The sequence below is a fragment of the Rhopilema esculentum genome, chromosome 8 (assembly GCF_057945365.1).
Source record: "Rhopilema esculentum isolate cy_ngs chromosome 8, ASM5794536v1, whole genome shotgun sequence".
In the NCBI taxonomy this organism is placed as follows: domain Eukaryota; kingdom Metazoa; phylum Cnidaria; class Scyphozoa; order Rhizostomeae; family Rhizostomatidae; genus Rhopilema; species Rhopilema esculentum.
In genome coordinates, this window is record NC_142822.1 from 8,993,769 (window position 1) to 9,021,477 (window position 27,709).

The 27,709-nt window shown below is 35.4% G+C and overlaps 1 protein-coding gene across 1 annotated transcript; it reads left to right on the forward strand.

Annotated features, from left to right (window-relative positions):
- Positions 1-21: 21 nt before the first annotated feature.
- On the forward strand, positions 22-27,522 carry LOC135695142 (DNA polymerase delta catalytic subunit). The gene is made up of 22 exons (XM_065214126.2): positions 22-1,335; positions 2,246-2,478; positions 3,870-4,067; positions 5,421-5,598; positions 6,264-6,496; positions 8,466-8,822; positions 9,333-9,524; positions 10,110-10,198; positions 10,849-10,959; positions 11,871-11,984; positions 12,913-12,958; positions 13,451-13,552; positions 16,399-16,494; positions 17,217-17,354; positions 17,858-17,959; positions 19,205-19,275; positions 19,885-20,037; positions 20,491-20,593; positions 21,395-21,527; positions 22,560-22,673; positions 23,591-23,750; positions 25,165-27,522. The coding sequence occupies exons 1-22, from the start codon at positions 1,035-1,037 to the stop codon at positions 25,259-25,261; spliced, it is 3,321 nt and encodes a 1,106-aa protein (XP_065070198.2). The 5' UTR covers positions 22-1,034; the 3' UTR covers positions 25,262-27,522.
- Positions 27,523-27,709: the final 187 nt, after the last annotated feature.

A 27,709-nucleotide genomic window follows, 5' to 3' on the forward strand; every position in this document is an offset into this window, starting at 1 on the left:
GAATCACATAACATGGATTCTTTTCGCACTGTCCTTAGCTTAACGTTTTTTGTAGGGAATTTAAAAACTTGTTTTCAGTGAATTACTTTTGCGTCTATTGTTGATCGTTTGTAACGATTGAATAAGGGACGCCTGCCTAACATGAAGATGAAATTGTACTTAAAAATGACGTAAACAGTGTCAATTCTATCATATGGCAACTTGAGATCCTTGTTGTGTTAGTAGCCTCTGGAGGAGGGGTCTCGTCCACAGTTGCTTCTCACCGCAGTGGGCAGAAAAGTACTTGAAAACCAAAGATATATTTTTGGCAGAAATGTACTGACTCGAGCTCTTATAGTAGAAAATAAAAGAAATGAAAATCAGGTTAGGGGCAACGAATGTACTTGAAAACCAAAGACATATTTGACAGCGTACATTGTACCATCCTACATATTTTCAAAAAATTGTATTTGTAGAGTGTATTGTGAATCAAATTTGCAAAATATTACAGCGTGGAATGTATAAGAATTTCTTCTAAAAGGCAAAAGAATAAAAAGATTATTTTCTTTCTGACTGCAAACCATGGAAATTATCAGTGGCCGAAATTAATTTTTCAGGTGGGGGCAATACCCACAAAAGCAAGCAATTTTGCCGACAAACGACATAATTTTACCGACAAAACCGACACAATTTAGCAAAACCGCTTGCCCACAACCCTGCAATTACCGCCACTGGAAATTATTCGAGAAGTTAAGTAGGATTGAGTGTCATCATCAAAACACTAGACCCAGTCCCAATTTGCGTTTGCGCGGGAAAGGGAAGCGATACTCACTGTGCATGGTCGGGAAAAAGCATTGAGGCAAAATACATTGAGACAAATGCACATGTAAGATTAATTATAGGGGATATAAATTTGTTCCTTTACATTCCCGTGTTGTGTTCCAATCTAGAGTTTCAAAGAGCTTACTAACTATACAATAGTGAAACTGGCCTAAATTTTGTCGACGAGACCTGAAAGTCCAGGGCTAAGCTGATTGCAAAAGCCCACAGAAAAAATGTCTGCTGACAAGAGAGGCAAACGTTCGTTTGGTGGTCCAGCTAGCAAGAAGGGTAGAGTTGAAGACTTTGATGATATACCAGGGAGTTTTGAAGAAGAACTCGCTTTATTTGAAGTGATAGAATCAGAATCAGAACCTAGTCAACAAAGTCAGAAGTATGACAGCCAAGAAAGTGTTGCTGGAATTAGTGACATTGTTGCACAAAACAAAAACAGATGGTGTCGCCCTGCTCCCCCAACAATAGATCCATCGAAAGACAGTTTGGTTTTCCAGCAATTCGAGATAGACAACTATGTTGGTGAGATACTTTTTATGGTGTTTCAAAAAGTATTTTTTTGTAACCATCCAACAGAACTTTTTCCCATGTCCTGATACTGGGACGCTATGTGACCCTTTCTAACTTTTAAAAATACTGCTTGTGAATCAATCTGCTTTTCTTGGTTTAACGAGCTTTGAAGATTTAAAGAATGACATCCAGACCAAAAGTTTGACTTCAAGATGAAAGAGATGTACAAATTGTTAAGAATTGTTTTCAAAATTATGTTTTGATGGAATCATTGTTTATTTTATTTATACCATAACCATAATCCAATTTTAATAATAATAATAAAAAACTCAACCAGATACAATCCTACAAATCTTATTAACAACAATACTAACATGAATTACAACAAAACAACAAACTGAAAGCAACAAAATAGAGTTTATGACAACATTTCCTATGAAATAAGTGTGCAGAGCATGGCTATGGCACAGTCAAGATGCAGACATGGTAGCGCTCAGGGTACACCTAAGCCTAGAGCTATGAAATTATATAATGGAAATTTTGAATCCGCTGACGCACCTAGCGATTTTGAATGGTTTTTGCGCACATATGCACCCCGATGCAGGCTGTTTGAGCACCTAAAAGTTTACCAGTGGTTAGTGATAATTCTCCTTCCATAGGTTCCCTTACCCTCTTTTCATCTACATATAACAGTGTTTAAAATAATTTTACCCCTTGGAACCCTTTTTTAGTATGTTACTGATTCTTTTCACAATCATTGAAATACCAAGATAACTAAGTTTTAGATGTTAAATGTTTTTTAAAGTGTTGATAGTTTATGGGTAAAAATATTACAAAACCTTTTTACTGTTTGCGCCATTTTATATCTGCCTTCAGGACCAAGTATATACAGAGCAAAACTTTTTTATTTTATCTTATTCAGGTTCACATCTGAATGGGATGCCAGGTTTGAGAGATGGCCCAAAACCCATCATGCGAATGTATGGTGTTACCAACAATGGAAACAGTGTGCTATGCCATGTCCATGGATTTGTTCCATATTTCTTTATACCTGCTCCAAAAGGATTTGTCTCAGAACACTGTGGATTGTTCCAAAGTAATCTTAATAATATAGTTCTATCAGATATGAGGTCGAATAAGGATAATGTTTCCCAGGTATAATTCCCAATTCTTTCCTTTTCTGTAATACTTAATAAAATTACAACTGACAGAAATTGCTGCTTGGTAAAAATAGGAAAATTTCAATTATTCCATTTTATTGAATTTTTAGTCAACTCCTTTTCAATAAAGATACACAACTGTATTGGATTTTTTGTAATCTTTTCTTGCAGAAGACCATAATTCTGACATATGCTAGATACAACTGCTATATATTAATGCACATTTACTTCAACCTTGAATCTCAGTTCTCATTATTCACTTTTGTATAAACTTCAGCCTATACAGTATTTCCTCTAATGAATGCCTCCCTCTTTTAAACCACCCTCTATTGAACGCCCCACCTTCAGCCCCATGCCCCACTACCATTTGGAAAAAAATGCCCCCCTCTGATAAACGCCACCCTCCATTGAACGCTGCATCTTGAAAAGCGACGTTCATTAGAAAACACACCACTTTTGGAAAGCTATGAAAGTTATTATGTCATAGTGACGACAACTTTGACAAAGACAAGGATATTGACATTCCTTGACATTTCCATAACATGAACGCATCTTTTGTGAACTTTAGAAAAATTTTCTTACCATCTTTATTAGGTGTTTTTGGGAAATGAAAACATTGTTTAAAATCTGTTTTTATCTTTTTTCATTGCATTTTTCTTGTCATTTTTCGCCTCCCTCTGATAAATGCCACCCTCTATTGAACACCACATCCAAAATTTTGAGTTTATCATGAATGCTGCGGCGTTCTTTAGAGGAAATATGGTATGCATTTCTAATTTAATTGTCTTTTCATGTCAAGGGACCTTCCAAAGGCTTGGTGCTTTTCAACCTTGCCCTTGTTTTTAGCTAAGGTATATTGATTTTGCAAGGTTTTTTAGCTGAGTACTTTTGGACTGACCACTATTAGAAATCTATACCTAAATGCAGCTAACAATCTTAATGTTTTTTGCAGGAGATTACCCTGTTTTTCCCTAGTGACCTCATAAACTCATTTGGAATATTTACTGATCTCTCATAAAAATGTGTTTTGCCAACAAATTACACTACATTAAAGAGACAGCAAGTTTAGCATGACTGGGCACTTCCCATAGGCCTAAGTATTTCTATTATTTCTTCATGAAAGGCCAGGCAATCTTACATACTCAATGTTAAAGAAATACACAACCATAATCCGTCTAGCTCTTTTAAGTGCATCATTTGTTTTGTAAGCAACTAATGTCACAGTTAAATGCTTTTTTTGATTGCAGCTTTTCAACACTATTTTCATAGCAGCAGCTTTTGTTATCTCTCTAATAGGCTCTTTACTTTGGCTGATCCAACAGAAAGTGCTTATAGACTTTAATTGACTATTGTAAAAATGATCAATTTCTTCTTCTTTTTTGCTAGGCTATTGTTGCAGTTGAGCTAACAGAGAAAGAGAGCATTTATGGATTTCATAACAATACAAAAATCCCATACTTGAAAATCTATGTTTCTTTGCAAAAACTCATTTCACCAGCAAAGAGGATTCTTGAAGCTGGATTCAACTGTCCACCCTATGGACTTAGATCATATGCAACATTCGAAAGCAATATTGATTTTGAGGTATGTACAAAACTCTTGTGCAATTTATTTTGTATTTTTTCTTGATCCTTTTCACTTGTTAGGAGGATACTCTTGAAAGGGAAAGCTGTATCAAGGGTAAAGCATTAGGAGAGTACAATCCCCTCACAAAAGTATCCAGAAAGTTCTAAGATCGATTACTCTCTCAAACCAATGCAAATTTTAGGAAGGTGGTAATGTCTCTTTAACAGAGTGGTGATAATTTTTTAGAACCCTCACAATGTGAACCAAGACATCAAAATGTTGCAAAAGTTCTGCACTTTTTGTATGTCGTCATTTTTGTTAGAATAAGAAACCCCTGCGCTACAAGCATTACACAAATCAACTGATGTCAAACAAGCAAAGAACAGCAAAGTTGGGTGACTTTGGACTCAGTTTGAATGGGCCAATAGAACATGATATTTTTTTACAAACTGCTTCTTGAGACACAAATACTTTCAAATAAAGAGAAATACAGCATGTTTACTATCAGTTTTAAAAGTATCTGCATGGAGATGCCACTGATCCATTATAAAATATGCCTCAAGTTTGGTAACATTTTAGCTAATGTTGCAATGTTGGATAATGGCACAAACCAGTTTTGATACAAATCGGATAGGTTGGAAAGTTCAGCCATTGGTATTGCAAGGGCTCTTGCTTTTTTGACTGTGAAAAAAATTTTATGCTTCTTGTTTTCAAATTTTTTCCTATGCTGAAACGCGGTAGTCTTCATGCATCATCTTCGTGCATCTAAAATAGAAATTTGATTACAACTCTTTTTCATTATTGTGAGGAAAAATGATTTCTAGACACTATTCGAAACTCAGTTCATTTTTAGAGAAAAAACCCCCATTAAGTTTGCTTACATATGGATAAGATAGATTTTTGACAAATAGATCTATCAATGCCCAAAAAAGCTTCAAGAAAACATTTGAGGAAATTGTTAAGAAAGTTTTAATGAAAACTGCCTTTGAATTTTGTAAAAAAATTTCTCTAACAACGGATTCATGATTAAATTTGAAACTGTCATGATACTTTTGTTAAGGGAATGGAGAAATTAAAATCTAAATTTTCTTGGTAAATGAACTTTTTATCTTTAGCCAAATTTTGCTAAACCTTATTTTGATTCAAGTTTTTGGCAATTTTTTGGCAAAAGCAATTTTTTGGATTTGTTTCCTATTCTTGCCAGTCAGTCAAAACTTCCAAGAGAAGTAGATTTTGAATAAACTTTACCTAGTGTTTTTCCTTACTTTATTTCTGATACCCTACTTGTTATTTTCACTAAGCACCACTACCCCCAATCCAATCCCGCATTTTCTTAAGTTCACGCATATGCACTTTTGTTCATTCAAAAAGGTTCGGTTCATGGTTGATTCAAATATTGTTGGGTGCAATTGGATTGAATTGCCACCAAAGTCCTACAGGATAAGGGAGGCTTCAAAATCTACAAGCAGAGGTGGCCTGACCCCAACATCTCATTGTCAAATTGAAGTTGATGTTGCTGTAGATAAACTGATCAGTCATGAACCAGAAGGTAACATAACTTTTTATTGAATTGATTACCAATTTCTGTTTTATTCTTTTTCACTTGAAATGTTGTTCTTTCTTTCTTGAGCATGTATTAACCTTTCTTTCACCATATGTAGATTGTGAGTTTTGTTGAAGTTTTGAGTATCTATTGTTTTATGCCACATATAATTCTGCCACTTGCATCACGGGTCTCTCCACAATGCTTCTTGTAAATATTTGTGGTAGAGTTTTACTCAGTGGCAAGCTTGGTTCAACCAATTTAAAGACAACTGCCGAAATATCTGAGTGGTCATTGCACCCTGTTTCCATGCCTTGATTTCAGCAGAACAAATCTTTCATATTTCCAGTGCTGCCTTTACTGTCCTGCCAGGCATCAAAGTTATTGTGTCATCATAAACAATCTGCAGGTATAAAAGTGGCTTAAGCAATCTGGCAATCAATATTAACCAATCAATGAGCCTGTAAGTGGAAACACTCTTACTGATTGGTCAATTCTTGATTGAAAAATGGCTTAACTCTTGTTAATCTTTGTTGATTGCCTTTAAAGTAGAATAGAAGGTTTTGTGGTTGCTCTGGTTCCTTGATTCCCCACACCTTTTGATTGTGTTTGAATTGTCCCCTTCTCATTTGTCTAATGGTTCAATTTTTACTCACCAACTTTTATTTCAGGTGACTGGGACACAGTAGCACCACTAAGGATACTCAGCTTTGACATTGAATGTGCAGGTCGAAAAGGAATTTTCCCAGAGCCAGAGAAAGATCCTGTTATCCAAATTGCAAATATGGTTATCAGACAAGGAGACAAAGATCCCTTTATAAGAAATGTATTCACCCTCAATACTTGTGCCACTATAGTTGGATGTCAGATTTTGTCTTTTGATAACGAAAAAGATTTACTACAGGTAGGGAATTTTACTGGTTTTCTTATGAAATATATTGATCAATCAATGTTTTACCAGAGTCTTATTTGGTAGACTAAACAGTCAGGCAGTTCTTTTTCTCCACTGGGCATAAAGAATTGAAAGCTTTGTGAAAGACTGTGGGTTTAACTGTTTTATTAACCAGTTTTAACCCAAATAGAACCAGTTTTGATTAGTTTTTACCATAATACCATGGGAACTGAGGTAACAGAATTGACTTTAATCGTGTTGTTGATATGAACCACAGTGGCGAATCCAGCCAAAAATCTGACTACCGCCGAAATGAGATAGAGGGTTGACCACACCCTTTAGACCACACCCATTTCTTGGTCACGCCCGGTTTTCTAAAATGATTATTGCTTTCTATAATTTCTTATGTAGACCATTTTCAAGAGACAAGCGGTGCTTTACTGAAATTTCATGTATCCTTACAACAAGCTTGAGAAGAAATAGATAATCTTATTCAATATTCTGAGGATGGATATTTTAAAAAAAACTGACGGCATTTAGACGAGGAACACCATAGAATTAGAAAAAAAGATACATTTGGCAGAATTTCGAAGTGTCGCCTAAAACTCGCATTTAGTCGGACAATTACTTATGAAAATCAGACCTGTTGAAAATTACTAAGTTTAAAAAGCTAGATAAAATTTGCAATTATTGAGAGCAACTTTTGTTAAACAAAGAATCATACTTTTGGCGAATATTGTGGGCCTGACTTTTAATCCTGATGCCTTCTTAAATTTTAAAATATTTGAGTCTTAATATTCTTTTGAAATGTATTCCTACGAATAGTTGTGTATTGTACAGAATAATGGGTCACATCGGCTTTGAAGTTACAGTTTGTCCACTTGCAGAATATGTAGGCATCCCCCCATCTTTCTGTAACGTTTGAGCCGCGTTGAGCGGCAGTACTACTTCAACCCCCCATCTGAGCGGTAGTCAACTCGGTTGTTCATTGTATGCATCCCCCCAGGTTGGCAGTGATTTCTGACGATTTGATTGGTTTAGGCAAGCTGACTACCGCTCAGTGCAGCTCGAATCCGCTCTACACCGACTCAACCCCCCTAGCTAGCAAGCCATGATTTCATCATCCCCCCATGCTAGCCTTCTATTTGCAAACATGTGGCTCGGCAATTGGCACACAATTTCCATAGCGATAAGGATTAAACAATATTTTTGTCTCTGTGGAAATTTCAGGCATGTTCCTAGGAAGAAAGGCTTGGTTTGCAGCGCGATCAAATATTTTCAATAATTAATCATGGTTTAATTAAAGTAGTAGGATAAACATGAAAATGATCCTTGTTTCTATAATTTTTTTAATAATCTGACTACCGCTCGAGCGGGAATGGCGGTAGTCTGGATCCGCCACTGAACCATAAGAAAATTAAAGAAGTAGCAATTTACCAAAATTTCATTAACAGGTAGTGTTTCAATGATGAGTCAGTAATAGACTATCTGACGTTCAGATTAAGATGTTACCAACGGTTGATCCATGTGTTTGTTACTTACAGTGGCTGTTTATAAATCGGCATAGAATCATCTCGTTCCTTTCGTGATTCATTGCATAATTTAGGTAATAGAGGATAAAAGGGCCAAATTCCTGGCAAATTAAGAGACATGTTTTATGACATTTCATTATGACATTTCAGTGTGACACTTGCATTGATGTACTAGGATTATGTCAGAGGCTATGGTAAAGTGCTTGGTATAATCCTGATAATGTAAGGAATATAATCCAGTGGGTCGGTTTAATAGTTTCTATTCACCTTTTGCGTGTCACACGCATTTCACCCTCTTTAAACTATTTCAAGTATGAACTAACTCTGTTAACGAACCCTGCTGTGTTCATTATTTATATACCTTAATTAAGCATATATCAAATATTATTGTATGCAATAAGATACGAATTGCCTATTTGATAGTAATGATTAATTTCTTCCCTTACTAGGCGTGGTCAGATTTCGTGACACAAGTCGATCCTGACATTATCACTGGCTACAATGTTGTCAATTTTGATATCCCTTACTTGATAAACAGAGCCATAACTCTCAAAGTTGGCAAATTTCCACTTCTAGGACGGACGATTAACGAAAGGAGTGTTGTATCAACAACAACTTTCCAGTCACGGGCATATGGTAAAAGAGAGAATAAGTCAATCAATATATCTGGGAGAGTGCAATTTGATCTTTTGCATATCCTTCTAAGGGATTACAAACTTCGCTCGTACACTTTGAATTCAGTAAGTTATCATTTTTTGCAAGAACAGAAGGAAGATGTGCAGCATTCGATCATTACAGATTTACAGGTTCGTAAAAATTTTTTTTTTGTCTAAATTCATTTCTTTAGATTCTTTGACACGATAATAGCTTCAAAATTGCAAAAGATATTTGCAATCATATTTTTGGCAGTCAAAAATTGTAAATTATAAAACCTCCTTAAAATTATAAAAACTCTTAGAATTATAAAAAACCCTTTAAATTATAAAAAACCCCTTAGAATTATAAAAACCTCCTTTAAGTTATAAAAAAAGCCCTTAAAATTATAAGAATCCTTTGTTTCCAATGATCAATTCCTTTTGTTCTTTTTCACAAACAATTGTGCACCCCAATTAATTCTATTTTTAACTTACTTTGATGTATTTAACAATTAAGTCAATTAAACGAATAAATTCGTTTGGCTAGGCTTTAAAGTACAACGTAATAATCGTTTTTTCATAAATGTATGGTGATATGAATGCTTTTGCATTAAGACCGTTTTTGACACTCTGAATCATGGCCTTTTTTTACATATGTTCCGTAAAATTTTCTCTGCTTAGCATGGTAATTCGCAGACCAGAAGAAGACTGGCCATTTACTGCATGAAGGATGCTATTCTCCCGTTGAGACTGCTAGAGAAGCTCATGTGCATCATTAATTACATGGAGATGTCAAGGGTCACTGGTGTACCGCTCAGTTATCTGTTAACACGTGGGCAGCAGATCAAAGTTGTATCACAGCTTTTACGAAAGGTAATTTGCTTCTAATGAAGGAACTCAGTCTCTAATTGAAGGCTGAAATCTAGATAGAGGCTAATATCTAGATGAGGCTGATAGCAGAGTCAGTGAATCCCCTGGAATTTATATATGTCGCCATTTATCGAAATCTGGAAGCCTTGTGAAATAGCTTTTTTGTCTAAAAAATTGTGGACCCTACACTGCCCGATCGACCCACTGCCCTCTTACAGAAAACTTTAGTTGACTAAAGACTTTGCCCCCAAATCAATCACTGTTGCTGGAGTTTTGACAATTTGAACGGTCTCCACTTACACTTAAATGATTATGTAATCAAGATTTTTGTTTTTGAATAATTTAATCGCTTAAAGCTCTCAGTCGCGAAATTTTTGTTTTCATCTATTTTGATTGAATTTTATCCTGATAAAAGGGATGATCGTCTTCGTCCATTAACTTCTTCTAAGAATAGATGCATACTCTTGCCAATTAATTTGTAAACGAGTTTTTTTTATTTTCCAACGACCAAGATAAAACATCTGACTAGATTTGACTGCAAATGCAATTCATTGTATTTTTTTGTGATATGGACGTTTTGTTCTGCAGACTAATAAACAAGATTTGCTTATCCCTGCACAAAAGATTGAAGCTGGCGATGAGTACGAAGGAGCCACTGTAATCGAGCCAAGCAAAGGGTGAGTTTAGTGTAATCTTCTTCCTTTATAACCTCGCAATACGTGGCTGTCTTAAAAAGATTAACCTGAACGTGAAAAAAGTCTCCACTTCTCAATTTCCAGCATTCAATCTTTAAATTATAATTTTGCTTAAAATCTGGTATACCCTTGTTTGAAATACTGCTCCATGCTTCCATAATTCTTTTCTAAACCCCAATCCAGCTCTCTGCCAAATTGATTCCCTTTTTCCTTGTTTGTGCCAGTCCTTCCCGTTTCTCTTCAATCCCCCTTCATTCCCTAATTTCCCCTTTCTTTCCCTTCCTTTCTTCATTCTCTTCCTTCTCACACAAGTGTACCTCATTTTCGTCTTCACTTCATTTCTGCTTTCAACCCTCGTTCATTCTCTCCCTTCTGTGTTCTTTTTTCTAGTGTTTCCCCCATCCTCTCCCCAATCTCACCTTTGAATTCAATATTCAGTCATCCAAGCCTTTACTTACCGCTACTCGTTGATAATTTCATAATTTGCCTCACCTGCATTTAGCCCCTGCGTAGTAAATATTCCGTGCCAGCATTATTAACTACATATATCTCCTAAGTAAGCATACACCAATGTTGCCATTTTGTGTATGTTACATTTATTCAATCAGTAAAATACAGCTCTGTTTATTTAGGTATTATGATGTCCCAATCGCAACCTTGGATTTCGCATCACTGTATCCCTCTATTATGATGGCTCATAACCTCTGCTACACCACACTCCTATCACCACAAGCAGCCAAAGAGTAAGCACTCTACTTCTAGCTTAATGCTTACGTGATTTGCACAACATGCAGGAAGAGCACTTATGAGTTCATCAATGGCTGAAGGGCTGAAAGTTTAAAAAATTTTCCCGGAAACATTTGTTTATCAATCCACTGAAAACTTCTGTACTGTTTTCTTTAATGTAGATTCAGACATGTTGACAGTAGGGCTCCATTTCCACGAGAAAAAAGGTACGGAACTGTTTCCACTCGAGCTATGGTTCCAAACAGAGTTGCTTTCGGATCTTATCCAAAAGGCAAGGACTTTGAGGCCTGGATCCTGTCATACCCATGTAAACGCAGCCAGTATAGATAAGAACCATGTGGCTCCTTTTTCATGTCTCATATTGAAATCGGTGTTGATTCCCGTTGCAGATTTAGGACAGAAAATTCATCCGAGATACAAATTTTAACTTGTCAAGCTCTCATCATGATGATTATCTAAGGAAAAAAAGTTCTGAATTCTGTAAGAGTTTTGACAGTGAAAGTTGTATGAGGGTGTAATATCACACCCCAAGTGATTTTTGCGATCAAACCCCTTTGAATTTTTAAGTTTTTAAACCTTATATCGTCATAGAATTCGTTTCGCAAATGTTATTTATATGATATATAAAAACTTTTTTCGGGCTATTGTGGTCATAGATTGAAGACCATGGGTTGAAGGCCATGGATTGTTGAGAATGTTGTGGCCATGGATTGAATACCGCAATCCCCATCCACGGCAGTTGTCGTTTTTATGTATACATGAAATATTAAATGTTGAAGAATCAAATGAGAATGTTTTGGCCATGGATTTAAAGGATGTATTGCTTGATTGTCCCCAATCACCAACCACGGCGATCATCGTTATCGTGTATATATGAATGTTTAAATATAATTTTGTCTTTTTCTAGGATGAATGCAGATGAATACATCATAACACCATGTGGAAATTATTTTGTTAAATCAAAAATGAGAAAAGGGCTTTTGCCGGAAATTTTAGAGAGTCTTCTTGGAGCAAGAAAAAAGTGAGTCGTGATAGAAAGGGGTTTGAAATTTTAAACCAGTTCGATTTATAGAACTAGAATTTTTTAAGCCTGGAGGGAATATTGGACTCTGAGACCACAAGTCACGAAAAATTTTTTAATGTAAACAAATATATTTATTTCTGTTTGGTCTCTTAAAATATTTTTTTCACAAAAAAGTTTGAAGCGTCAAGACAGCAGTTACGTTATCATTAAATCAAAATTGAGGAAAAGTGACTAAATTTTTTGCAAAAGGCTAAATATATCCTGACATAATTTTACCACGATTTTTCATCACCCTGTTAGTACTTTCCCCTAGTTTTTTACCTGGGTTGTACGAGTGATAGTTATTTAGACAAAACGATTGTATTGTTATAGTTTTTGGCTTTATTGAAAACTTGAATAATGTTGTTTATTTGAAAAACTGAATTAAAATTTTTTTGTATGCCTAAAATTTCGGTTGGGGAAAGGCGAAAAATTTGAAATTTATTCGGGAAAGAGTGACGAAGTTTTTAAAAGTCACTATATTTTAGCGAGTGAACGAATTTTTTCTGACATTTCTTTACCTCCAATTTTTTTATTCCGAAAAGGTTTTCAATTTTTGCATTAAACTCTGCCGAGTAACTTTATAAGTACACCACATTTAAATTGCTGTGATATTTTTTCACACCAACCTCTAAGTGTTTCTAAAAGGTATTCAAAAGTTTTATTGGTTTAGTTACCGGCTGCACCAAGCTCAAATATAGCACCGGGTTAAGTTGATTAAAGGCAGACTTTCCCCTATTGTGCTCAACTTTATTTTCACGGGAGTGAAATTCACGCACCGTTGAGTTTGTTCATATTAGCCAATCGTTGAAGGGACAGACTGCCTTTAAAACGGTTCGAAGTGAGTCATGGTACCGTGTTTTATCACGTTCTTCATTTTCTACAGAGCCAAAGCTGACCTGAAGAAAGAAACCGACCCGTTCAAAAAGAAGGTTTGTCCGACTTTTTATTCAGGATCAGCTGGTCAAAGTTCTAGCAGCAGCATGTTTCTGTCAATTTAAAGACCGGATGCAACAACTCTGATTCTTGCATTTCACTTGATTTCAATGAGTTTTCTGTTTGGTGACACACCTTTGTCAATAACCCTCAACCTAGTGCATAGATTTATGATAGCCATAGATATAACCAAATATTTCTGAGTAAAGGTAGATGAGCTCTACTGTCCCTTGAAAAAGGAAAAGCAATGTTTTATTTGGAAATCTCGTGTCTTTGAAATTTGAATTCTAGATCCCAGGAAAGACTGATTTCATTCAATTAATTTCAGATTTTGAACCAACTTTAAAATCTTTTCACGTATCAATTTTCATGTCCCCTCTTTGCTAGAATGCCAACCGAATATGCATAATAGTTAAGGCCTTAAGATGTTTCTAATGCTTTGTCATAATTACTCACTTCTATTTTCGTATACATTTACCATTCATCAGGTTTTGGATGGCAGGCAATTAGCCTTAAAGATAAGTGCAAACTCAGTGTACGGTTTCACAGGGGCACAAGTGGGCAAACTTCCATGCCTTGAGATTTCGTCTGTGAGTATCTAGTTATTTCCAATTTCTCTTGTCATTATTACAACAGTTTCTGAAGTTATTACCAGGCGATCTATTCAAGCCAAAATGAATTGCTGTCGTTTTATCACTTGGGCTATTCAACTACGTGCGGTGTTATCGACTGCTGATTGGTTAGAGCAAGGAACCAATCAGACGTGCCGTCAATCCTTTTATTTTTTTCCTGATTCACACCTAGATATAGATTTTCCTTGAGTTCTGTTCATTTTCCGACTTGAAATCTTTAAAAGAAAAACTGGGAAGTGAATTGCTGAATTGCAAATGCCCGGAAAGATTGCAAGAAACCTAGGAAACGACTTGCATGCAAAAGGATATTAATTATTGCGTCAAAGGTATCAAGGGTGTTTACTTTTTTTGATACCCGCTCGGTTAATTTGCATAAAACGGCTGGGACGAGAAGTTGGTCTGAAAAAATTGCCAAGGCCCGCGTCTACTTATGGATTCGTTTACTGGCGACTAATCACTGCTCGAATCAACATCAAAAGAATTCAAGTGTTTGTGGATTTCAATTCTTAACCATCGTCCGTAATCTGTTCCCGCTAACAGCTATTTTAAAAGATTCTGTCAAGCATCGTGCTCTTGAAGGGTACATAGGGTCAGGTCAGAGCTGCAAAAAATATTTTCCTTTCTGGGAAGCTGAGAAGCAGAACAAAAGTTTTCTGTGAGCTGAAAGTATTGTATACCAATAGTACACATAAATTTTTACACAGGAACTTATAGTTTTTTGTCCCTCTATCTGAAGCTTTATCTGTTAAAAGGGTCCCGAACAAGGAAGCTGAAGGTTGCTTCCAAGTTATACAACTTTTTGTGATATTTGACAAATGAGTTATAGTTTTTAAAATAGTTTTAAAAATGTGAAACCTCTTTTCTTTATGCAATATACAACCTGCAGATATCTGTTGGGAAAAAGTCAAGAGCAAAAAGAGCTGTTTTTTATCAAGTTTTGCTGAGAATTTTCTGCCAAGCAAAATATTTTTCTGGCAATCTTGTTCCCATGTTCCGATACTTTTTGCAGCTCTGAATCAGGTTATGTCAAGACCTGACTTACACGCTTTTGATTTTTTAAGGAACTACCTCGAGGCCTAGTCTTCAAAGTTACTTTTTCAGACCTCTTTTGATTGAATTGTAGTGCTAAAAGTTTCTTAATAGTTCCTTAATTCAATTGCACATTTGATGCCATAGAAATTTGCACATAGTTCATTGAAATTATATATTAGTTAAATTCTTAGCGGACTAGAAAGCCGTTTGATATATGAAAAGGTGGAGATCCAATCACGAAGGATAATGAAGCACTCGAAATTACACAATGAAACACTCGATAGCAACCTTCGTAACACACAATTTACGTGATATATTACTCAAAATTGATGGAATGTGCATTAGATGTTACTGCTATCGAAAAGGAACCAATTATTTCTGGTGACGTTATGGCTGCTTTTCCTCGATAAATATATATGCAAATATGTTAAGCCTTTGAAAGGAATTTTGACAAGCACTTCCCAAAAGTCAATTAAAAACAGCCCTGAAATCTGCCCTGAGACTCTAACTCCAGAACCCCTTCTTGAGGAGTCATGGCATTTCAATAGCAGACACCAGCGGGAGAGTATACCCAACGTATACCAACGTGTCAAAAATTGTTAGTATAAACTTGATCTGCAAGCTTCGTGGTTTGTTTATGGCTGACTAAGTTATCATGTTGTTGTCATCAAAGAAGTTTCCCAAATCCCAAACAAGGTTCTGAGGTTTGCTACGCATTGCAAGTCTTAATTTTGCTTCTGTTTAATTACAATAAGTTTTAACCTCTCTGTTTTTAAGATTTTATTGTCATGTAACCAAAGCTGTGCTAACAGCCTATTTGTAAATATAAAGCTTGAAGTTACTGCTCGAGCTCGTTTAAGCAAGAAGGCCCCTTAACTGCGAACTCTCATCCTGTCCATCCCTGTAAAGTGCTGATATTTCAATTAAAAACATTTTTACTCCCAACCAATCTTTTACCAGCAGCCATGTAACATTTAAGTTATTTGGTGTATAAAACAGGACGGTTCTACGTTGCTACTCCGACCGTTGCTACTACGTTGTTTCACATGTACAGCTGTGCCTACACGGCTTCGAGCACTTTGTGACAGACCAGCAAACAGTTATTTTCAATAATATTTCAGTTGAGCTATCTTTTATGGGAGTATAACTAAATAAAATTGATAATTTTCATCAAAGTTCCAACGTCCATTGTTAATGTTTTATCTGGAAAATTTGTGTCGTCTTCCAGTTTTAAATCATGAAAAGTGCAAAATCATGATTCTAAAGGCTGATGACGAGACTTTTAGACGTGTCACTTAATGTCAGATTCCTAGTTGTCCAGCCTTGTAGTCACAGAACTTTCTATTTGTTCCCAAATTCACTTTCATCAACAGTCTCAATAGACCTACCAACTATTCTTGAAGCCACAAGATAAGATGACAATTAAGTTTAATTTGGAAACTAGAATTTAAAGTCAGCGTTATTTCAAAAAATTATTTTTGAAACTTTGTGTAGTCCATCTTTCATCTATCACAAAATTTTTTGATCAATTATCTGAAAGAGAATAGCACTGCTATATTTCTTTACACATCTGCCATTTTATGTAGTTATAACTTTGCTTATTTATCATTCCATTTGCCAGTTGTTTCTCAATTCCTTCACTGTTTCTTAGTTGTTCATTTATTGATTGTTATATTTCAATATTCTTTTATTGACCTTTTCATTTAACAACATAATTCTCTATATCTAATATATTATTATTTTCTATGGCAAAGCATCTATTTATTTTACAGAGTGTGACGGCTTTTGGTAGACAGATGATCGAGCGAACCAAACAGCTCGTTGAGGACCGGTATTGCATTGCCAATGGATATAAACACGATGCAAAGGTATATGATATTCAAATACATAACTATAGCCTCTATGCATACTTAATATCTAAGTACTTTCCATAGGTCACTTTGAACTTCACAAAGTTTCTTTAAATCTGGAATACCCAAAAAAAGTTCATATGACTCCAAGCGTGTGATTTTAGTTTGAAACAACCCTTTAAGTCTCTTTCATAGTTTAAAAAATCTTGTTCTTAATTTTTTCCCATCCTTTCTTTAATCGTTCAATATCCATCTATTATTTCCATTCTTTTTTCCTTTGTTTATTTGTTCTTCCAATTCTCTCTTCAACCTTTGCCCCCATCCATCATTCCTTCGTTTCTTGGTTTGTCACTGAAACCACTAAGTAGCCTTCCATGTTCTTCCGCAAGATTTCGTCATCAAAATTTCTTCCTAACCACCCTTGGATTTATCGAGTGCATCCTCAATCTCTGTTAGCAGTTTGTTCAGCCATGCCTATATAACTCAGAAATAACTCAGAATTAAGCACTATTGTTAACTCTCCTATCATTTTTATCCACCATAAGTTCTTCAGCTAACTAGACTGGAATACTTGTTAGTTAAAAGAATCAACAGAAATCACTTAATCAACAAAGTTTTTGTCTTTGTGTACATAATTAGGCCTAGGTATCATAAGTTGTAGGGATGAATAAAGACCATCCCAATTGTGTATGATACTTGACAGTGGCCATACTTCTTGACTGTGGTCATGTGTGTTTTAGGTTATTTATGGGGATACTGACTCAGTGATGGTTCGTTTCGGTCTTGACACCGTCGCAGAAAGCATGGAAATTGGAAGGGAGGCTGCCGAGTACATCTCTGGTCATTTTGTTCAGCCGATCAAACTTGAGTTCGAGAAGGTACAATTTTATGTTGGCCACATGAAATTCGTCAACGCTCTTGAAAAATAATTGTCTTAAAAAAATTTTATTCGTGAATTGATTGATGAAATGTTGATAAAATTCTAAACGTAGCGTGCTAATTGGACTTGTGAATTCAAAGATTAAGTATTTATAGTAAGTTTTATGAAAATTAATGTTCATGAGTCTGATATATACTGCTCGATGCCGTGTAGCCAGAGCTATATACACTTTACGTGTATAGAACAGGACGGTTCTAAGTTTTGCTCCGCCGAGTTTAACACCTAATGCTCTACAAACAAATGCGTAAACTAATTTTTGTATTTGTGTTGATTTATTGTCTCTAATTTGAAGAATGTTTATTCCATACGCCATTCACTTGTAATCCATCATTAGTTTGTCAGGCTCTCTTTCTTATCGAAAAAGACTTTCGCAAAATTTTAATATTTAAAATTTTAGTAAAAGTTCTTTTATGCTTAAAATTCCATCAATTTTCTGCTTAGGTCTATTTCCCCTATTTGCTTATCAGCAAGAAGAGGTATGCGGGTCTTTACTTTACGCGTCCGGACAAGCATGACAAAATGGACTGCAAAGGAATCGAAACCGTAAGTAGCATTGTGAATCCGCTTGTAGGAGATGAATTATCAATGCGGTTTCCGCAGATTGGCGTTTATTCGCGGGTTTTCTGCAATTCTCTTGTGCCAAACCGAATGCAGCCTTTCTTCACAGTAAAACGATTCTGAAACCATGTTTGCACGAGAAAACTGGCATCCATAGATTGGAGATTTGTTGACGCCATTTGACAAAGATTTCATAAACCAGTTTCATAAGCTTACATGCTGCTTATATGCCAAAAACTCGAGTTCGTATCCGCTATTGCTTTTTAGGGCAACCTAAATGTCAGTTGTGAATTCAAGTTATCTTATGTTTTAATACACTGTTAAAGAAGCTTTGTCATCGGACGCCAATGGAAGCGACGGAATAATCTCTTAGTTCCTGATAACAAATACCGAGCTGCTAGCTCCATTGCTTTCATCATTATACAAGAGCTACAATCATTGCCAAAATAACTTGGAAAACCCAACACTTTGCGCTTTATTTGTTTCCCCGAATGCTAATACTTTTGTCTCCTTTCCCCCCGAAAATTTTTTAGAAGTATAGAAAACATCATACGAAAAGCCACAAGAAAAAGCGTACGCCATAGCCTTTTCTTTTTTCTATAGCAAATCAACATTGTTCTTAGGGGGAGAGGGAGGTGGATGATTATGCCTCTGAAAATTCATTTTAGTGCTCCAGGACTTTTGGCAGTGAAAATACCGACATAGTTCTAGAAAAATGCTCTATTGAGTTGGAGAAGGGCGAATGGGCACCTGTTCTCAAAAAAACAGATATGGACATCAATGAAAATCACAGGCCAATTGCAAAGTTCTATGCAGAGATTCAAAGACCTTTGATCGTGTCTGGCACAAAGATTCCTTTTCTAACCTTTTTGAGAGCAAAGTGATACCTCTTGACATCTCCAAGACCTTAGATGGTGCCTGGCACAAAGATTCCTTTTCTAACCTTTTTGAGAGCAAAGTGATACCTCTTGACATCTCCAAGACCTTTGATCGTGTCTGGCACAAAGATCTCTTTTCTAACCTTTTTGAGAGCAAAGTGATATCTCTTGACATCTCCAAGACCTTTGATTGTATCTTGTACAAACGTCTCTTTTGTAAGCTCCCTCTGTTTGGCCTGCATCGAAATTCAGGATTTGCAGATTTCTTTCTGATAGGTCCATTACGACACCGAATATATGTTGAGGAATAACAAACTCCTCATATATTCTTATTTTAATGTATCTTTTTCAGGTTAGGAGAGATAACAGCCCTTTGGTATCTAGTTTAATCAGCACCTGTCTACAAAAGTTGCTTATCGATAGGTATGCTTATTCTTCAGACAATTCCATGTTTAGTAATATAATTACATCTTGAATTCCTGTTAATCATTACCTAAACAACTATCCATTTATAATTGTTGTGTTTGCATCTTCAACTTTCTTTCGTAAAGCTATGTAGTAGAAAATCAGTTATGACTTTTGGGGCCCAGGTAAAAGGGTTTATTTTTCACGGGAGGTCTTACAGGTTTGCAGCTGTTTGTATACAATCAAATTTACTGTGGTACAGTTAAATATACTTCGTACGCATTTAAACACACTTTGTATGGCACCAATTGGCTTCCGTGGGCCTTTCTTATTCGGCATAGTTTATCTATTGCATTAAGATCTTTTCAGTATTAGAGTTTGATGTAAGAGATCAGAAAGTTTACATGATATCAAATCATTTTGAAGAATTTTTCTAAAATCCAGCAATATGATAATTCTCAGTAAACCTAGAGCTTTGTAGGCAGTTTATTGTACTTTATACAAAACCGCCTGAGAGATTTCATAGTAAAAAGTCCAAAGAATTAGTGAGGGATCCTTTATGATCCTTGCTTAAAGAGAAGAATTCTGTTATATACAGAGGCATACACGTGACTGTTTTATTCACAGGGATCCAGATGGTGCAGTCAACTACACGAAGCAAGTTATATCGGACCTGCTTTGTAATAGAATTGACATTTCACAGCTTGTCATTACAAAGGAGCTGACAAAAACAGGCGAAGAGTATTCAGGAAAACAGGCACATTCGGAACTGGCAGAGCGGTAAAAGGCCTTTTGATTTAGTGCTCATCGCTATGCCAATACTACCTTAACATCTGTCAATCATTTTAGCCTTTAGCCAATTAATGATCGTGTGAGTGGAGTCGCGCTCATTGATTGGTCAATTTCTGATTGAAATATTGCATAAGCTCCTTAAGTATCTGTCGATTATCTTTAATGCTGCTAACCAAGTGGTAAGAAACTTGTCATTAAACGCTAAAGATCTATTTTTGCTTTAATGATATAGAGGTTTGAAGAAAAATTGTAAAACAAAGATTTAAGTTAAAATTAAGAGCAGATTCGCGTGAAAGCTCAAGAAAAGCTGCAATTTTTTCTTTATAGCAAAAAAAATTCTGCATACACGAATTACTTGAAATGATATCTAAATTCGAAACTTACTTAGATTAGATTTTAATGTTATATTATGGTTTACTCAGTCTAATAAATTTGTTTTAGGATGAGAAAGAGAGATGCTGGATCTGCACCCAAGCTAGGTGACCGTGTTCCTTATGTCATCATTGCTGGAGCTAAGGGTGCCAAAGCATATGAAAAGGCTGAGGTTTGTACAATAACTCTCTCATTTCCACCAAGATTCTTTAATAACATTTATTGCAATTCGACATACACCATCCCGCTGACTTATCAATTCCTTAGATTGGCCGCAAGGGGTAATAATTTGTTTTAACACATCTATAATCGCGAAAGGGCAAACACAGCTTCGAATTCTTTGTTTGCAATTGAATCACATGACTGTGCTTCACGTGCATGATTGACAGCTGTAATACATCATAACGAGACTAGTGGGCACTTACCCAAGAGCCATAGCCCGTTGTTAATAGTAGTTTCATGAGGTAGTGCTAGTAGCCCTTATCAGTGATCTGTCTCGGGGTTTCGAACTTGAGAATAGGCTGTTTATGAAATGTTAGCCTAACAACAAAGGAATGGATGAAGACAAGAGAGCTCCATAGTTTTACTGACCAGCTATTGTTAGTCCTCTGCGGTTCTTCCTTTACTTTCTTTCACCAAACTGCATTCTTTGTCAAGCGAGAGGAAGGCTTTTCGAAAAAAAACAACTCACAATCTAGTCTTTTATCTTTTTTTGGCGAACTTCCCAACACTTGCATTGCTCTCTAACAAAACGAGGTTAATTCCAAGCGAGGTTAATATAAAGCGAGGTTAATATGAAGCAAGGTTAATACAAAAACTAAGATTAATACATTATTTCAGTCTCTTACACTATCAGTCCAGCAAGCCAATATGAGATAAGCTGTAAGATAGTGTGTCATTTGGTCTTTTTTCAGCTTTGAGGAAAGCCTCAACTTTATTGATCCTCATAAAACAAGCCCTTTTCTTTTTACAGGATCCAATCTATGTGCTTGAGCACAATATTCCAATCGATACAAAATATTACCTGGAAAACCAACTGCAGAATCCACTGATGAGAATATTTGAGCCGATTCTTGGTGAAAACAAAGCATGTGACATCTTAATGAGTAAGAATTTGTTTCTTCTGTCATATAAACACATGTGGCTGTGTTTAAGGGGTTGTGGAAAGTGATTAGCAATTTTGCAAACTCTGAGACCACAAAGAAATTGGAAGAAGATTACGGTGACGGATCCAGGTTTTTTCTGAGGGTTCCAAAATATCACGTGGGCTGCGAATTCTGCAATCATGTACAGACCACGTGTGCAAGGCCAGAATCCATTATAGTTTAGGCCAAATATCTGTTCTGCATTTTTGTCAAAGATTTTTAATGAAATAAATCACCGACCACAGGTGCAATGCAGATAAAGAGGAAACAGGGTTCCTCTTGCATATTTTCTGGTTGTAGACAAGATAAGACAGAGAATAAGATATTCGAGTTGGCTGATTTGCTGCGGAGTAGACAAAACAAAATAAAAGAAAAATAAAAAATACACTTAAAGAGCACTAAAGCCTTTATAAATAAATTCTAAAACGCTAGACAAATTAATTTTTTAAACCTTAAATTACAGCAAGAAATGCTAAAAAATATAATTCATACCAATCTGGATCTGCCACTAGATGTCTCCACTTTAGAGAATTTCTCATTCAGAAGTTCTCCTTCATACAATTTGTTATAAGTTTTGTTTTGAAACTGTGTTTATACTTAATTTATATTGTATGTTGTTTTGGAGTGGATTTTAAAAATATCTTAATCCTGAAACTGGAGCCTCTCAGGACCAATAAAGTATTTACTGGTTTGCCTTTAAAAGCTTCGTTTTTTTATTTGCAATTGCATCAAATTGTAACTTTCTTAATGAACTTTTCATAAACTTAATGAACTTACTGAACCTATTTTCAACCGTTCAAGTGAACATTTTTTCAGAAAGTTACTAGATTGTAAGTATTTGATTGGATCTAAATGGAAAACGATACAGTACATTTGATCAGCTTTTACTCGCTTTGCTAAATTATGTCGCATTAAATTGAATGTTTTCATATTTCCATTAAACCATATTTTGAATATCGAAAATACAACAGATTATGTCCTTGTTTCATTTAGAGGGTGAACACACTCGGGTGAAGACGGTAATAACCTCCTCCATAGGGGGACTAACGAAATTCACTAAGAAAATGGCGACTTGCATTGGGTGTAAGTCAGTACTTCCTAAAGATGGTGAGTGCCCTTCTTTGGTTCTTCCTTTCGTTTTCACACTCTTTATACTTTGACGTAGGTAAACTTTTTAGTTTAGCTTAGTGTTCATCTTAGCTTTCATCTTAGGTTCGTATTTTGCTTAGTTTTAGCCTGGCTTTTAGCTTGGCTTTTAGCTTAGTGTTCATCTTAGCTTTCATCTTAGGTTCGTATTTTGCTTAGTTTTAGCTTGGCTTTTAGCTTAGCTTTTAGCTTGGCTTTTAGCTTAGCGTTTAGCTTAGCTTTTAGCTTGGCTTTTAGCTTGGCTTTTAGCTTAGTGTTCATCTTAGCTTTAATCTTAGCTTTCATCTTAGGTTCGTATTTTGCTTAGTTTTAGCTTGGCTTTTAGCTTAGCTTTTAGCTTAGCGTTTAGCTTAGCTTTTAGCTTGGCTTTTAGCTTGGCTTTTAGCTTAGTGTTCATCTTAGCTTTAATCTTAGCTTTCATCTTAGCTTCGTATTTAGCTTAGTTTTAGCTTAGTTTTTAGTTTAGCTTTTAGCTTAGCTTTATAAATACACATGGTTATAGTTACCTATGGTGATATTGGTCATAACATGTCACGTCTTTTTCCCATGTGGTTTTACCAGAGGCTTTTGAAGCCTTAAGGAATACTAGCAGCATCTTATTAACAGTCTTTTCCGCCTGAAAATATCGAAAGGCGCTTTGAGTTTTGATATCCAAGTAATAAATTATTATAAATTATATGCCGTATCATCAGATAATAATTTTCCTTTAAATTGAATCAACTTCTTGAATTAACGAATAAAGTTCTTTTCAATTTTTCACAACTCTAATCACTACCCTATGCCGTAAAGTTTAATCCCAACTTCCTTGCTTATATTCCGTCGACAAACAGAAGTGATATGAATCTTAAGCTTTTTTCGATAAAACAATATTTTCTTAGCCCAAGACTCTGCTGTTTGCAAACACTGTGCTTCGAGGGAATCGGAAATTTTTCAAAAGGAAATGTCACAGTTGAGTTCCCTGGAGGAGAAGTTCAATCGGCTCTGGACCCAGTGCCAGCGGTGCCAAGGAAGTTTACACGAGGACGTTCTCTGTACAAGGTACAACATAGTTCGTCTCAACTTTCAAATAATCTTGGCTCTGAACTCTTGAATAATAAATATAGTTTTTTTCACGTTTCTGATCTCCCAGTTTTTTCTAATACACCCATTTTTTATAAGAAACTGACTAGAAGAAACGAGTACTGGACAGTCAGAAAAAATTAAGAAACTTCAGTACTCGAAGCAAAACAATTAAGAAACTATTAAATCGTGATAAAACTGAGAACAACGAAATTTTGTAAAATCCAAGAACAAAATTGCCCTGTTGGCCTAGAACTTAAAACACAGGGGATAAAAATATACTTCCCACATCTAAATACAGCATCGGAACGGGAGCGAATCTCTTGACGTGATAAAAAAGGTTGCGAACATTTCATAACGTCATTCATGACATCATTATTAAGAAACTCTTAGGAAACAATGAGTATTGAAATTTCCAGAAGATTAAGAAACTGGAATACTCAACATCGACCTTTGTTTCTTATAAAAAAATAAGTGGGGTATTAGCTTGCTAATACCCCACTTATCCAATTTCCCTTGACTTTTTCTCTCACTTTCTGCATTAGACACTTTTTGGTAACGCATTTAGGGATCCCTCACTGAATTAACCAATCAGCCACACCCACATAGTCAGATCTTTGACCTTTTTTAATTCGTACAATCTTCCCACCGTGAAAGAAGTTTCCATTGACGGACACTCGAGAAAGAGTCAATATTTTTTGTCCATTTTCGAGACTATTTTTTAAATTTGTCATTAATTTCATGATTTGTTTTTTAAGTAGTCTATTTTATTTGTAAATCTTTGAAATTTTTGTTACTGGCATTCTTCTGGGTTGAATAATACGCATATATCGCAAAGGGTTGAGAATTAGGAAACAGAGTTGATAATAATTTTTTGCCTTTTACGGAGAATATCCTTGTCCAGAATATTCGTTTAAAGAATTATTCGTTAAAGAACTTCTGCTGATACATTCTATAATACTTTTCAAATAGTTATTCAAGTGCTGATCTTACAACAAAACTTAGGGTTTTCTATAAAAATTTATTTTCTTTCTATTTATACTGAATTAAGTTTCTTGTGTACCAGTTAAGATATTTTTATCCTCAGATCATTTGAACAGATTGATCCGTCAAAGTTAAAAGCTGAAAAATAGTGACAGTGATTGCAAAGAATTTCAAAGAATTGCAAAGCATAAAGTTCTAAAACGTTAATATTTTGATTTGAATAGCAACTGACAACAAATACATTTACGCACTTTATTAACGAAGGCATATAGATATTAGCATAACATTGCTTTATCTAAGTTAAAGATAACTCCTTTAGAATAAAGCTTCATGGTTAATATGGACCGATATCTCTAGTTGGTCCAAGGTTTTGCACTGTATTTTCAAATGCTATTTTTTGATTTTACAGTCGAGATTGTCCAATCTTCTATATGAGAAAGAAAGTCCAAAAAGATCTTGCTCACCAAGACAACGTCATCAAGCGATTTGGAAGTTTTGATTGGTAGAAATTGATCGAGCAATTTGTCAACAAAGAAAGGAGTAATATCATCCCAAACAGTTTACTTCTTTAGAATAGCATGCTCATGTCCTTGAATTATTATTGTGGGCAATGTCGTGTCTGAGAATGTTAATATTGCGGGTTTATTAGAATATTTTACGTGGTTACGTATTAGAATATTATACCGACAAGATCACATTTAGGGTGTTTTCATTTAATGGCTAGTCTCAGTGTCATTTGATTGTCTCGAACGATAATTCTGATATTAGGTACTAGGCGTCCCGAGAAGAGTTTGTATTAGGCCAATAGCTCTGAACTTATTTAGGATCTTTAAACTTAAATCTGATACATCTGCAAATGGTAGCTTTATTGTTTATTTTTCAGAGGACGTAAATTTGTTATGAAACGTGTGGCATTGGTACTTATACTCAGTCGTAGGCCAGACAGTTGTCTCATTGTAGGCCAGACAGTTCAACTCTTCAACATAGGTATTTTTAAACACACATCATAGAGATCTGCCTGCGTTTCAAATACAACCGTTGTTTTAAGTCTCTCTGGGCAAAGTTTGTAGAAGCAACTGAGCTCTATGTCTGCAAGATTTCTTTTACGTAAGGTTGGCATCAGTGCCTTTGTTTAGCAGAAAAAGCAATAAAAGTTATTGCAGAGCCCATTTAGAGGATCCTTTGAAGCAAGAACGACCAAATGATGGAAAAGACGCAGCCTGATATGTATTTGTATAAGGATAAACCATTATTCCCACTGTTCAAATTTCTACTGATTAGCAAAATTTCTATTTTAACATCTTGGCATAGATCATGCCATGATTGAAAATAGTTTTGTTGCCAGGGCTATTTTGCAACCCTGATGTTAGCTATTATTGCTTTCGACAAGGCCCAACAAAAGAAAAACTAGGTCTAGAAAACTTAAAGAGACACGAGAGAAAATGATATTTTCACAGGGAGGAAACTTGGAGCTGCCTGTCGTGCGCTTCGCAGTTAGAAAATTATCTTCACCTCGCTGTTGTTTTCTTTGACCTCTGTAACACACCCAACAGTGTGGCAACCATTCTTTTTAAATGTCATGTCTTATATTGTGAATGAAAACTTGATTTGTAAAAATTTCATAACTTGAAAATTGTCATTTATGCGGCTTAATTATAATTTTCTTTCTGGTGTTACAATTATGTTTCATACACATATCAGATGATTTAAAACCCAATACAACCTTCATTAGAGTTTTATGAAGAAAAAATGTTTAAACATTTTTACATTGCAGGTTTTCAGAATCATTAAACTTTGTGGAATCTTTGTGAAACCGAAACAGTCTTTTCATTTTCAACTTTTTTGCTAACACTATACTTATGTGACAAGACATTTCCATAATCTATTCTTGAGCATTTAAGCCAGTGTTTTGCAGCCACTGTTCCGTTGCACACATGTGTGCCGTTAGATAGTGTCTGTTGTGACGTGGAATATTCTGTTACTCCACCTAATTGGTCTAAAACAGGCCCATATCTCACACAGAATGGGAAAAAATATTCTATTTTATTATAAAGTGCTTCTCTGTGTTTATTCTAGTCATATTCAAGACTAATTGATGGAAACAACTATATATTGCGAATTCACGTCACAGAGTTTCATTTGTAAACATTGTTTGTTGATGGGGTGCCTCGTGATTTTTTTTAAGAAAAATTGTGCCGTGGATACAAAAAGGTTGAAAAGCACTGATTTATGCTACAATATTAAAAAATGTTCTTCCTTTTATTTTGGTCGGTAATGGTTGTTTAATTATTTGGCTGATAATGGCTGTTTTTGAGTGCTAACATAACTTCTAAAGACATAGTACATTAACTTTCTATTTCCAATTTTTTTTAAAATATATCTAATTTTGATACAGATCAAACACATTTCACACCGCAACATAAGTTCAAATTTCCCTTCCCATGTTGCGCTCTACTCCTTTCAAAACACGTTATTTTCTTTCTTACAAATTTGTAGTATCTTCACGATCCCTTATTTATCAGAATCTTGTCATTTTGATTCATGCAGTTCCCAGTGCGTCCTTATTTTCTCGCGGATAGACAAAAGAAGCACGTTGTAATAGACACAGTCATGTTAAGAGTATTTTCTGCAACTTTTATTGCTTGTTTGTTTTTTCATTCGCATAGCAGCGACAAAGAAAATAATACAAGGCGTGACAGATATGAAATTTCAATACTCTTCTTTCATTATATAATTTAAACATTTTGACGCGAAATTCTGATTAAGTCACTCCCCATAGAAAGTTCTTTCAAATTGATTAATAAAGACAATCATTGCTTGCCATTCGTACCCCAGCATCATTGAGAAGGTAGACAATGAAGGCCTACCAATAGCAAGTGGCGGTTTTAGGGACTGCGGGGCCCTTTCTTTTTACAATTTTTGTTTTTTTCTTAGGTGTGGGGCCCCTTTACGCT